The sequence below is a fragment of the Chaetodon auriga genome, chromosome 18 (genome assembly GCF_051107435.1).
Source record: "Chaetodon auriga isolate fChaAug3 chromosome 18, fChaAug3.hap1, whole genome shotgun sequence".
In the NCBI taxonomy this organism is placed as follows: domain Eukaryota; kingdom Metazoa; phylum Chordata; class Actinopteri; order Chaetodontiformes; family Chaetodontidae; genus Chaetodon; species Chaetodon auriga.
In genome coordinates, this window is record NC_135091.1 from 18867123 (window position 1) to 18880690 (window position 13568).

General features: G+C 42.1%; 1 protein-coding gene across 5 annotated transcripts in view; it reads left to right on the forward strand.

Moving 5' to 3' along the window:
* cnih3 (cornichon family AMPA receptor auxiliary protein 3) overlaps positions 1-13568 on the forward strand; it is an 83267-nt gene that overhangs the window by 23646 nt on the left and 46053 nt on the right. For all 5 annotated transcript variants that reach the window (XM_076756340.1, XM_076756341.1, XM_076756337.1 and 2 more), the window contains exon 3: positions 8649-8696. In XM_076756340.1, the coding sequence (XP_076612455.1) occupies positions 8649-8696 (48 nt within the window). The remainder of the gene's footprint in view (positions 1-8648; positions 8697-13568) is intronic.

The window sequence follows — 13568 nt, forward strand, 5'->3', positions numbered from 1 at the left end:
CCATTGTCCTTACCTTTTGTATGTTTTGGGGGAGTTTAAGTTGAATTTTCAGCTTAGCACTCTGCTCTGTCCCCATAGCCATGAAGGCTGTCACCCCTCATTTACTGCGTGCCTGATGAGTTTTTCCACTGAAGACTTGACTGAACAACACATACAAATGTGTGACAGATATGCAGTGATCGATGCTTGAACATGCTTTTCAAGTTGGAAAAAGAGTTCTCACAACCTTTCACTTTTCGTTTCATATCAGACGATGCATGAGCATCAACAAGGGAAACAGTACACAGCATTGCCTTTCACAGACTACTTAATGCAGGCTCTGTTTTGGTTTCTTCTCGGAGAGGAGCCAAACTGGAAGGCTATTCATGAGTATGTTTTTCGGGTTCATCCACCCTGAGGTCATCTTCATGTTGCTTAATTCAACAAGATGAGGGTTGGGAGAAGAGCTGCTAACAGATCCACAGCTTGCTTCTGGTTCTGAGGTAGCTGTTGGTGGCGAAAACCCTGCACCCTGCTGCAGTTGCTTGCTTGGAGGTAACATCAACGCTAGTTCCCTTGTCATTACTGGAATCTACAGAACTGTTAAGCTTGGTTTACGGTTCGGCGTCGCGGCGACGCCATACCTACGGCGTACACCCTACGCCGTCACTGAGCATTCGTAGTTCTGCGTCGAGGGAACGCGTTGCTCCGCAATTCACCGCCAAGCCGCTAGGGGGGTGTGGCTGTGTCTTTGTATGGTTTCGGGGGGCTCTTGCTGCCGCGAAGAGGAGTTGTAGAGGTGGTTGTACTTGCGTACCTCCTCGATAATTCTTTCTTCGGCTTGGTCCAGTTTTTCTTGTAGCTCTCACCACAGAAACTTTGAAAATGGCGGTGTTGTTGTGCTGCAACCATAGGGCTGCGACTGAACCGAAAATTACGTTCTGAACGGACCAATCACAGTCCTCGACGTTCACGTCACTACGCGTCGACGCGACGCGTAGTCAGGATTTTTTGGAGGTGCGCGTCAGGCTACGGCGTAGGGTCCGCGTAGGGGTCTGCGTCGACGGCATAGGTATGGCGTCGACGCGACGCAGAAGCGTAAACCAGACTTTAGCAGTAACTGCTATTAACACAATTTCTAATACTTGAACCGAGCTAGCCAGATGCTAGCTGAAGTGAAGCATGAACTCAACTCTTGAAAGGGTGAAGTCACTAACGTTGTTACTCACAAACCAGTCTCTTGGATAACAAACAGACCATATTATCAGCAACTGAGCAAGTTCTTTCAGACTTTCACCCCACCAATGAAACATGAAAAAGATAGCTGAATAGAAAAGAAGCACTTGGATAACCTTTGGAAACATTTGATCTGCCTCCCTTGGCCTGCCCATAACCCCTGAGTTGTAGTTCAATGGCCTTGCTTTTTTCAAGTGACATCTTTTTGAATAACAATTGAATATCTCCCCTTTAGCTTTGATTTTCAACTCTCCCTGTCTTCTCAATCCAGCTAGTCGATGGTTTCATCTTGAGCACAGTAACCAGCCATAATTCTCCTTCCTGCTCTCATGTCGTACACTTCCAGCAACGATCCATATGGCCTGTCTATCACTGGCTCTTGCATAATGTCTCCCACCCAGCTTTCCTTCCTTCCTAATTAGCAGTTTCTTTCAGCTTGTACCATCAGGGAGGAACTTCACAATGTGCAGACCCTTCACACATACACACACAATATAGATGCAATCTCTATACTCTCTGTAGAGCTGCTGTAGCTGGAGGAGTTGATGCTCTGGTTGTTTCAAAAAACTCTTTGATAGTTGATGTGTTCATTCTGATGGATGTGTTTCACTGTGTATGTATGTACTACATCTTTGTGTTGTGATTGAATTGATTTTCAATTAAATTCAACTTAGTTTTTGTTTTCTTTTTACCTTTTCTCCTTTCAGTGTTCTTAATAGACTTACGCTGACACTTCAAATCCTTTCAGCACAACAACACAAACTTTTATATCTCCCACAACTGCTCACACTCCAACTGACTTTTTTTAAAACTCTTTTTAGCTCTTTCATTCAAATTGACACTTCAGCTTATTTCAGCACTTTCTTTTTAACTGCTATTTTCTTCAATATTTTTATCTTGACTGACATTCAACTACAACTTCAGGATTTCTTCTATTTGAAATGTTTCAACTGCCTAATTTCAATAGACACACACACATACAATTTCAGAAAAGTCTTGTCTAGTTCCCTTTTCACACCTCAGATTTTTGCCATTTACAATAGTTTTTGAAATTTGGAAACTGGACTGGAGAGTTAATGCCAAATCTGTTACATATAAGGTAGGAATAGGACTCAATAGCAGACACGCAGACAGGGTGTAAGGGTAAATAGCAATTTATTGAATGAGCAACAAGGTAACTTGTAGCTGGGAAGTCCAGGGAACAACAGGTGAGGCAAAAGGGACTGAGGTGGTGTACGGTTCCCAGATATGCTGGAACACATAGCTTTCAGGCACGTGGTGATGAAGGCACAGGTGAAGCAAGGTGGTGGTGGTGGTAGAAGGTTGGAGGCTTGAGGCAGGTGGAGGCAAGAGGTTGGGTGGCATGGTGGCAGAGGCGCTGGGGCTGGAGATTGAACTCACCGATCCAAAACAAAGAAAAAAGACACAGAGGATGAGACACTGGGGACAGACACTAGAGTAACACTCAATGATAATAAACACTAGTAGCACTGGTAACTGGCCAACACTACCACTGAGTGGTGGAAACAATCTGGCGACAAGTCTTCAACAGCCCACAGTCTTTATTCTGTGCTGATTGTGATGAGTCCCAGGTGAGTAGGAGTCAGCTCCCAGCCACCTGGAGAATCACGCTATCCCACCCCCTGATTAAAAAAAAAAATTCTGACCTTCATTTTCTGAAATATCTTCCTACACACGCAAACAAGCATGCCTGGCCAGTAGGTGGCAATAAATTCTACTTCAGTGATACATCAAATACCAGAGAAGAATATTGTCAGCATGCGTAATGAGTTTGTTTTCCTTTGGCAGAAAATAGGTCGAGTGGCTCATTATTTATTTGTTGGTACACAAATAAACAAACAGTTACTGCCACAAAGTAACTGTCAGTTAGCAAGGTTACTAACTTGGTCAAGATGCAGAGCTTGCAGAGCATTTTCCCCCTTCAGTAACTGCAGATTGAATAATGTACAATTCTGAGGCCAAAATGCTAAGAGCAGTAAACTACCCAGTACAGAGAAAATACAAAAAAGCTCCGACCTCTATTGTGACTGAATAGCACCAGTATGTTGCTGGCATGCTAACGGGTTAGCATCACCTGTCCACTACAGTAGTCCACCAACGAGCTCTGCAAGTAGTCACTGTCTAATCACCAAGCTTCTAGCCCCGCCTATTTCACGTGGATGTGGAACGTTGCTATGAGACAAGGTGCAAACAAACTGAAAACGCACTTACATTCATGTCTCCACACACACGGTCATGCATGTTCATACTCTAATCTATACACTATAAAACACCTGCTGACTGAACATGTCATTCACTATCAGTCCATCACACGCAGACATGCACATCAAGATATATTTTAGTTTTCATTCCTGTGTTTCCCGCAGTGCTCTGGGTTCATTGTGTAGTTCCCAGCATCCATTGCTTGTGTGACTGTTACACACGTGCACTCTCTGCACACTCCAGTGGGGATGCACACTCTTACAGGGCATATTCACATGCATGCACCGCTTTAATAAGAAAGGATAAAGCTGTAGCCAGGAGCACTGATAATATCTTCTGAGTGATAACTGAGGAAGGAGATGAAGGAAAAAGAGTCTGGTGTGGTTTTTTTTCACTCAAATGTTTTATGAGTGTGACTCTTAGGAGTGTTTTCATTAGCTTCTCACCAAGGACACGAGCACACACGATGACAGCTTCTGTAGCCTCTTCACACCGTTTAAATGCTCCCCTTCACCCTTCATTCCCCGTATCATTCCATCTCCCTCGCTGCTCCACGCCTGTCTCTCCTGCTTAAGTTCAAGCTTTACTTCAGTCAAAAGGGGAAATTTATTTCACAGCATTTAAACACACTTTGCACCGGTGGAACATTAACATTATGATAACCCTCTTCCACTTCATCTTTAGGGGGGGGTTCATTGTCCAATCATGCTTACACGATCCACTTCCTGTAAATGAGAATCTGCTCTTAATTGGTCTGCTGGTTAAATAGAGGTCAATTGAAACCCCCACCCCACCCCCCTCTTTCTCCGACTCTTGTTTACGCTTTCGTGCCGCTCTCGCTTGTCAAGCCAGTTCTCGCTGACTCACAACTCAAAGAGGCATCAACCTAATTGCTTGCTAATGAGTAGACAGTTGCGGGTGTGTGCGCACATGTACACTAGCAAACACACGCATGCACAATGCTTTGAGTGGAATGTATTTGAGTGTCCTCGATCAAACCCATCAGGAGGTGAAGGCGAGGGGAGATGGTGGTGTGCTGGTCCGATCCTCAACAAGGCGCAGTCTCGACCAGAAATAGACATTAGCAGGGCAGATAATTGGCTGTCAGACTGGGCCTTTCATGTGTGTTGTTGTGGTGTGTGTATGTATATGTAAGCATGTATGGATGTGGGGGTGTGTGTGCAGTGGGTGAGGTCATATCAAGGACAGAGGGAGGGTTTCAATTCTTCTGATTTCCTGCACATGCGGCAGAAATCTACACCACTATGAATAGAAATTCTTTCCCCGGCCATGCTTTTCCGCTGTTCCTCCTCCCAATCACAGATTCCCTTTCTTGCCCTTCGCGCGCTGACGTACATTGCACATCAAAGTCTAACTTTCCTCAGTTGAAATTGCTTCTCCTTGTACTTTGAAACATTTGAAATAATGAAAAGTTGAAAGGCAGCGCAATATATTTTTCCAGCATTTTTTCCCGCGCTCCCTTCCATGTGAAATGAGGTAAAATCCCATGAGGCATTTTGGAGAAATGAGAAATAAATGAATGAAGTCATGATACTTTACTCAGAAAGTCTCAACATGCACACACAGAGACAGACAAAATGAATAAATGATACAAAATGTTTCAGCGGTCACTCTCATTTTTATACGACCGTCTATGTATCTTCTCCTCTCTCGGTCTCTCCGTTGTTACAGTGGTGTTACCTCAGACTTGTTTGCGCCCTCCTACCCAGGAATCTCTGCCTTCATTATTTAGAGCACGGGCATAAATTAAACATTTTCAAGGAGGAACCTCTATAGCAGTCTTCACATCTTAAAAATAGCAATCAAATATTTATGTTTACATCTATCTGTGTATATTTTAGGAAACGATATAGAGGCCGTCAGCGATTGAAGAACATACTGGCATCTAACCTTCAAATACAGCCACTATCATTGCCATAAAGGCGTAGGAGAATAATTTGGGGGAATATTACATGCTGTCCTCTGGCTTCCTCTTTCTGATTTTGGTCTCTTGAGAAACAGCTTAACAAGTTGTAAACACAGCACTAACATATTAGCAATGGCCCATGTGTTCAAAAACGTGTAATTACTATACACATCCTGCATGCACAGAGGGACATTAGCATTCATACGAGTTTTGTTTTTGGTCACCTGATGAATGGAAGTCCAATATTCATTGTCCTTTTAGCTGTGGCTTGGTCTCCACCAACTCCTGAGGGAGTGGTGCTGCTAAATGCACCACTATGTTCACCAGCTAGTTGCTAATGTTGTCTGTCTGCTGATTGATGTGGGGCAGGTAGCCGACGCAGTCAGCATTTTTATGGAAAACAGCTGCCTGCTAGCGGAAAGTAGCTGATGAGAGCAGTAAGACTCAACTAAAACAGCAAATGTGGAAGCAGTAGAACTAAAACAAGGAAGTAAGTGGTGTGTGTATGTTTGTATCTGTCCAATGTTATCTGAAGTGGGATGAAAACCCCTCAAAAAATGGATCTTTTTTAATGTTGGTCAAATCATCCGAGTATAAATGCTCTACGTTAGTTGGTTGATAAAAGGTTTAATCCAGAGCTCTTGCAGAGACTGATCCTTATGTTCTATATTTGAAAATACATTCTTTATTGTCTAATTTGGTGTTGGTGAATGACTTCAATTGAAATACATGTTGTCTAAGTCTAGAATCCCTCGATCTGAGCTGACTAAGGTGGGCGTGACAATCATTAATTTCTAAATACCAGAGATGTAATGGGCATCACTTTTGCCAAGCACACATCAGCTCATTCATGCAGCAAAAGCTTTTTGTACTGGAAACTATTAACACTTAAGTGTTTCAGCAGAAACCAACACCCTTTTTCATGAATCTAGACATGCAGATTGAAGCCTCCCAGCCACATGATGCACATCGCAGCAACAAAATTACTCCATAAAATAACTACAATGCCGGTAAACAGTGTTTGACATTAACAGTTTTCCAGCCTCAGTGGTATGAGACTGAGCTCTGTTATTTAAAGATTGATGTAACAGACATGAGGGTCGGTATCGATCCTCAAATCTCACTTTAAAAAATGATAATCATATTTCCCTGCCCTGCTCTTTTAAAACAACTTCATCACTTGAATTCAAAGGGTTATGTATACACATACACACAGTCTGATGAAGAATGAGCTGAGTGGTGCCGGAGGTGTTAAAGTCCAACAAAAAAAGACACAGTGACTCATCCAAAAGTGGAAAGTAATCTTTACTTCCACATACAACAACAAACATAGTCAATCAAGGCCCTGCAGGTCTCCTCTTTAGCCTCAATTTGCCTTGTAGACAGTTACCTTTAGTGACTGTAATCACGGACTAATTTAGCTTTTACTGTGGGACTGTCTAAAACCTGTCTTATGATAATCAACAACAATTACAGTGAATTTAAGAGTCAAGTGTGAATGAAAATAATATTTCATCAGTTACCTTGTGTTACGATGTGAATACTCACAGTATTCACAGCCAGTTGTGAATGGGCAGAAGCCACCTCTGAGTGTGTGTGTGTGTGTGTGTGTGTGTGTGTGTGTGTGTGTGTGTGTGTGGACAACGAGGGCTCTCACTGCCTCCACACACACATACACACACACAGACACACACAGTACATTCTGTCTGCCTGAGCCTATCTCTCTCACAGCTCTCACCCAGTGAGCACCTGCTTGTGTCTCTGATTCACACACACACACACACACACACACACACACACACACACACACACACACAGAGTAGTCCAGCAGAGGTAGCTTTTCAATGTCACATTTTCACACAGCAAATCAGAATGTGAGCTTATTGCTCGCCCTCAGCATTAAACATATGGAATAAAAATGCACGGGTAAGTTAAAAACCACAGAGGGCTTAAATGCAGGCAGCATCATGTACTCTATAGATGCAGAGACTGTGCATAGTTTCCAATATATGAAGAAGTAATTTCCGATAAGTAGACCGCTGTGGTGTTGCAGAAACACCCATAAATGCAGTGTTCACAGGCAGCAAAGTGTGTTTTCACTGTAATTATTTCAGCACATTTTCACACACTTTAATGCTGTTTTTCTTATGTGGTTACTAAATAATAGCTCAGCTTCAGACATGCCGGCTTTGATGTTCTGTAGAGCCTAAATATATTTTTTGATGTACTTCATCACTCCAATGGAGCCTCTGTTTACGTTTGCAGCCAGCTTATGAGAAGCGGAGATGAAGTCAAACTGACTGTCCACAAGCACAAACAGCGCGACGCTCAGATCAATATATGATTTATAAGCAGCCAGAGTTCTGCATCCCTGTGGAACATGCTGCGCTGCCAGTCAAGTCCAGATTGCATCTCTATAGGAATAAGTTAATATTTGATGATGATATTAAAAGCTTTGGTGAGATGGTGGCTGTTAGAGTCAGCATTGTGGTGAGTGCTGATTTAAGCATTTTACACATTATCATACAAGCTGAGAACACTCAATATAGTAAGTTATGTAAACGTATATGTAAAGGTAGTGATGAGTGCAGTGACTGCTGAAGAAATACTCTCTTCATCTCCTCCAAGGTATGAATGGATTGATGCAGAGACAATCCAAAGGTTTGTGAGATCTTAAAGTCCAACATGTCTGTATTTTATTTTGAAAGAAACACAATCTAAAAGCGACATTAGGACCTATTCTTACCTGATCCCAGCAGACCATACAAACACTGGCAGCATGATGCACCACCAATTAGCAACACGTTAGGTTTTTTTGTTTTGTTTTGTTTTTTTTTGGCACTTTGCATCTTCATCAAAAAACATGTTTTTCGATTTCAGAGTTGACAGGCACAGTGCACTTCAATCCCCCCGAGTATTAGACATATTGACACTTGACACCTACGTCAAGTCTCAGATATGAGGAGCCAGATGGAATCATGACCACACCTCTGACTTACCATTAAAATGTCAAAGATCTAAGATTCATTCCTGTAAACATGGCTGTGATCATGTCTAGATTCCTCTGGAATATATTTGGAACATATGAACAGCTCATTAGAAATGTATTGAAACCCATTTCCCCTGCTTTGCTTCAAAATGCACTATAAGGACGAACTTGCACTATTTCTATTTCATCTTTCACTAGATGTCAATACTCACAGCTGACTGAGTCACCAAAAACAAAGAATTGTCTGAAACCCAGAACACTAAGTGTACCTTTTCCTTATTTGTCTCCTTACAGAGGGAGAGATTGCGGAACATTGAGAGGATCTGCAACCTGCTGAGGAAGGTAAGCACAGAGGGACAAATCACATCTGGTTGTGCCGTTTAGGTTGTGAATATGACCCGTAACAGGTTTGCAATTACTGATGATGTAAGAATATGTACACCAATGAGAAATTCCATAAACGTGAGGAAAAAAACATCACATCTTTCAATGAAAATTCAAAACAGTTTGCAGATGACTTTACTCCCACCTGAAATCTGTTACTAAAGTATCAAACGCATTCTGGCCTCATGAATCTGTCATACGTGTGACCATGAAGGCATATTGATATCCTCTAAATGTTGTCATCTCACCCCTCGCAGCATTTTTCCAAATCACAATCACGTTTTTTAGAAATGCAAGGCTTCTGCTCGACAATTTAGTGCTGGATTTTTGAAATGTGAGTTTATAGAACTGCATATTAGTATTCTGCAGGTCTAGTTATGTTAGTTAAGTTTTTGATGAATTTTTGATTTGCACGGTGATGCTTCTTTTGTCTTCTTGCCTCATGTTGAACTGACATCAAAGGGTAGACAGAGATTGAGAGCTTCTATGCTGTGCTCTGCAGCCATGCTCTCTCTGTGTGTGTGTGTGTGTGTGTGTGTGTGTGTGTGTGTGTGTGTGCGTGTGTGCAGACAATTTGTCTTGAGGACTCAGATGAGAAGAGGCCTCCTCCCAGCTTCAATGTGACATCTGTTTCTCCCTCCACCTCTCTGAAACTCACACTGTGTGTGCACGCCTCATGCATGTGTGCATGCAAGTGTGTGTGTGTTCGTATGTGCGAGTCTGTTTATGCTGGAGGTTCATCAGTTGAACAGCTGATCTTGGTTATCAATGTTGTTAACTGGAGGCCCCAGGCCCTCTACTGGCCCCTGGGGAGGACATCCTCCCTGCAGTGCTTATGTAGAGACAAATACACACATGCATGAACACACAAACATACACAAAGCAGCATACAGTACATGCACACACACACATCCAGATGCAGTGGCGTTGCAGCTGTGACCTACTGTGCGGGGCTCATTGGAGCTGCAGACGTGATGCCACAATGTCACCAAGCAGCAGCCTGAAGTAGAATACCACCCAATCACATTACTTCATGTCATTCCAATCAATATTTGTTTCAATGAAAAACCTGAAATATTCGAAACCTGTGATGAAATCAATACATCATCAAAATCTTAGAAGCTACATGCAATAAAAAGTGGATTGATTTTTGTTGAGACTCAGAGTTGTAATCTCAGTTTCTCCATGTACATTAGCTGCAACATAATCAGATAGAAATTAGAAAAACTATCTCATCCTCAGGAGTCTGACATAAAAGTCATAGTTTTGTGTTCATGTGCTATTTATCCAAAAGGCCCAGCGTCGTGCAATATTATGACCCAGCTTGGGAGCCCTCAGCCATGCTGTGTTATCAAGGTTTTGCCATCTTTAGTTTTATAGAACCTGTGTAATTAAAGCCAGTCAGACTCCAGACAGATTAAGCACGATTTTAACTGCTCAGTGGTCGCCCGGGTTAATTTTGGAATGAGGCACAATTTCAGTCACCTGGGTCGTGGTTTGATATTAAGTTTTAGGGTTGTCACAGTGTCTGATTAATTACCTGAATGGTCAAAGATCTGGGTCTCAGAGAATCACAGATCAGAAATTTTTGTTTTGCAGTTTGAGTAGTTCTACGGTCTGATTTTCCATAAACTGTAGTTCACTGAACTGAACTTCGCTGCAGACATCTACATTGTTATGAATGTTGTTCTATGTAAGAATATTAGCATTATTTAACACTTTTTAAAAACATTTTGAATATTGCAAGGCAAAAAGAAGAACCCAATGTAAGGTGGCTAAATTCACCTGAGAAGAAAACATTTTATCCTGTCAATAAAATAACCAGATGTGATTGCTGTTGGCTAATCCAAAATAAATAAATGGAATGACTGAAAAATCAATGTACTGAATCACATTGATGTAAAAATCTTAGAAATCCTGCTCATTGATTTGCATCACTGCCCTCAAAGACCTCATACAACCAGACATCTACTTCAAAAAGTGGTATAACAAAATAGGCCAATAGCAAAACAAATGTCTGTCATACTCACGGTATAATATGTCGTCATATTGTGTAACCCTTCTCCAATGTATGAGGTGATTATCTAGTGGTTCAAGAACTAAAGCAAAGACAAGTGGAAAGAGGGAACATCCCTGCCAAGTGCCTCAAGTGACAATTTCCTTTTTCATATATCTAGTCAAATTCCGACATCTTTTCACAGTGTGTGAACTTCACACACGATTTCTGAGCTATATTTCGACTCTGCTGCACACTGCGCCTGTCAGCGTGGATGCCTGAGGTCCTGATGCAGGAGGATCTGCTGCATTGTGAAGGGTTTTTCCTCCTTTTCTCCACAGCTTTTCTTTCACCTACTAAAACTATTCAGCTCACGCCAACTGGCGCAGTCACAGCCCGGTGGTCCTGATTGATTTGGTTAAAAGCTTTGGCTGTGTTTCTTTATGTTGGCATACCTATTTGATAGTTTCCACTACGGACATGCATACACATGCAGGCCGATGGGCAGGTGCCATTTTTGTTCTCAATAGAGTGTGTTGTGTTCTGATGGGTTTTGGGCATCTGAAAACCCATGCAGATGACAATAGCTTGAGGGGATATATTGTGTTTTGTACTCTCAACTGTGTGTGTCTGTGTGTTATTCATTAGATATGCAGTCTTGTGGCTTGAAGCAGTGAGCCGGCGCGTTGTCACAGCAACTGAGCAAACCTGAGTGTACTCATTAGTGCTCTTCCTTCTTTTATTTTTGGGCCTGTCTTGCCCCTCTTTCTCTCTCTCCTCCTCTTTTTTAACATCCCTCCCCCTGTTTTTTCTCTGTCTTCCTCTTCTCTCCATCCCTCCTCTTCTCTACCTTTGTAAGTGTAGTAATGAGTAAGTGATGGAGGATGGCAGCACATTATATATTCTGCTTATTATTAGGCTAAGGCTATTTTTTTGGAGCTGTCGTGTCTTCAAAACTCAATTTTGACTACGTTCCACCTGTGTCATCAGGTGATTATCAAATCACCTGATAACACAGCGACTTTTACAATGATCTCTTTGCGGAAAACGATCTTCGCAATTTGTCACAGAGAGAAGGAAGCAGCCACTGAAGCAGTGAGAAAACAAACCTACAGTTTCATATGGTTGTCTGCTTGATGTTTTGGCTGATGCTTTTAATCTTAAGATTACTTTTTGGGGAAATCTCAAACTGTTATGGCTGATAGTGAAGAATCAAATCCTCTAACCATCAGCACAGGGTACATCAATTATTGGCCTATTACTATTTACATTAAGTATAAATGACTTTTCCCTTAATCAATGATTTAATGTCTATTTTTATGCAGATGACACAATTTTGTATGTCCCGGGTTCCACTCCAACTCAGGCTCTTGATGTCCTCTTGTCGTAATCATAGACCTGTTTTATATGCAGGTTAGTCAAGATATGTGCCATTGTCTACATTCACCCATGTCTCTGACTATCTGGTAATTAAAGCTTTAAATGGTACCTTCACTCATTGGACACTGTATTATGTCCTCCTGTACACTCTCCCTGTCATGAAGTCCACTTTCACGAAGCTATACATTTTCAGTTCTGGTTTACACTTCCTACACTTTTGTATGGACTGTTTGCTGACTGTATTTCATTATGAAGAGACACAAAGCAATCAAAGTGCTTTACGCTGGAGTGCTGGATAGTTTTTGGTGGCAAAATATGACAACAAGTGCATCAAGGAAAACACAAGACAGAACTGCACCAGCTCTTTCTGAGTATGAACTCTTGTGTAATTGGTCTCCCTCCCCCTCATCCAAATTGGACACGTCTGATTTTAACATATTCATGGCTTGCAGAAACTTTCAATGCCAACCATCTGCCAACAGGGCTGTTCACTGCCACTCCTTGAGAAACATGCTCGGACTGCCTGCTGTATGTCAACATTCAAAAGTCAGCCAGTGACACAACCCGAGGTTTGGAAAGGTTGAATTTCCTGCAGATGTCCTCTGATGGGCAAGCGTGACAGGATAACAGCAACCAACCACTCTGACTTCCTTGTTAAGGAAGCACAGTTTTGTTTTTCCAACTACGTTGTGCAAAATAACTTTGAAAAAAGGAGGAAAAGCAGATCATCATAGTCCCTGATTCTCTACAGGATAACAAGCTACCAGGACTTGCATAAAAAAAAAACACTGAATGCATTACTTGGGAAATGAACTGCTTACTCGTATGCCTGCGTAGTTGCAATGGCATAAAATAACTGCCCAATCAGAGCTGAGTAAGTAAACTACATGCCCATGTATACAAACCCGCAAGCTTCAGGCTCATGTCAGCCCTGCCACTTTGCTTCACTTTGTGGTGAACGGGGGTAACAGAGGACTGCTGCTGTTGCATGGCTGGTGCAGATGAGGAGAGAATCTGTTGTCAGCTCTTTAACATTTTAGCAGTGTTTTGCATGTTCTGTTTTCCATGTGAATGAACAAATCTTGACTGCTGCATGTTTGTCCGCTCAGGGACGAGTGACTACGGCAGTTTCCGCCTACAGTGCCATCACATGCATACTGTCTGTGCAAAAACCTCCAAGCACCTCATGCATATAGCACACATAATTGCAACACGAAGGCTTTCATGAAGTCTCTTCACACACAGTCACACTCAATACACTGTAAGATAATTGATGGCTTGCATTGTCTACATGCCACATGTAGACTACTACATGTGACTAGTTGGTTTAATGTGTCTGTGAAAAAGCGTCAGTGTCCCTGTTTTCTGATCCCATGAGCAACATGTTCTTATTAGCATCTTCTGAATTCATTGCCAGAGGCACCTGACCATCAGAATCAATTAGTCAGCAGAGT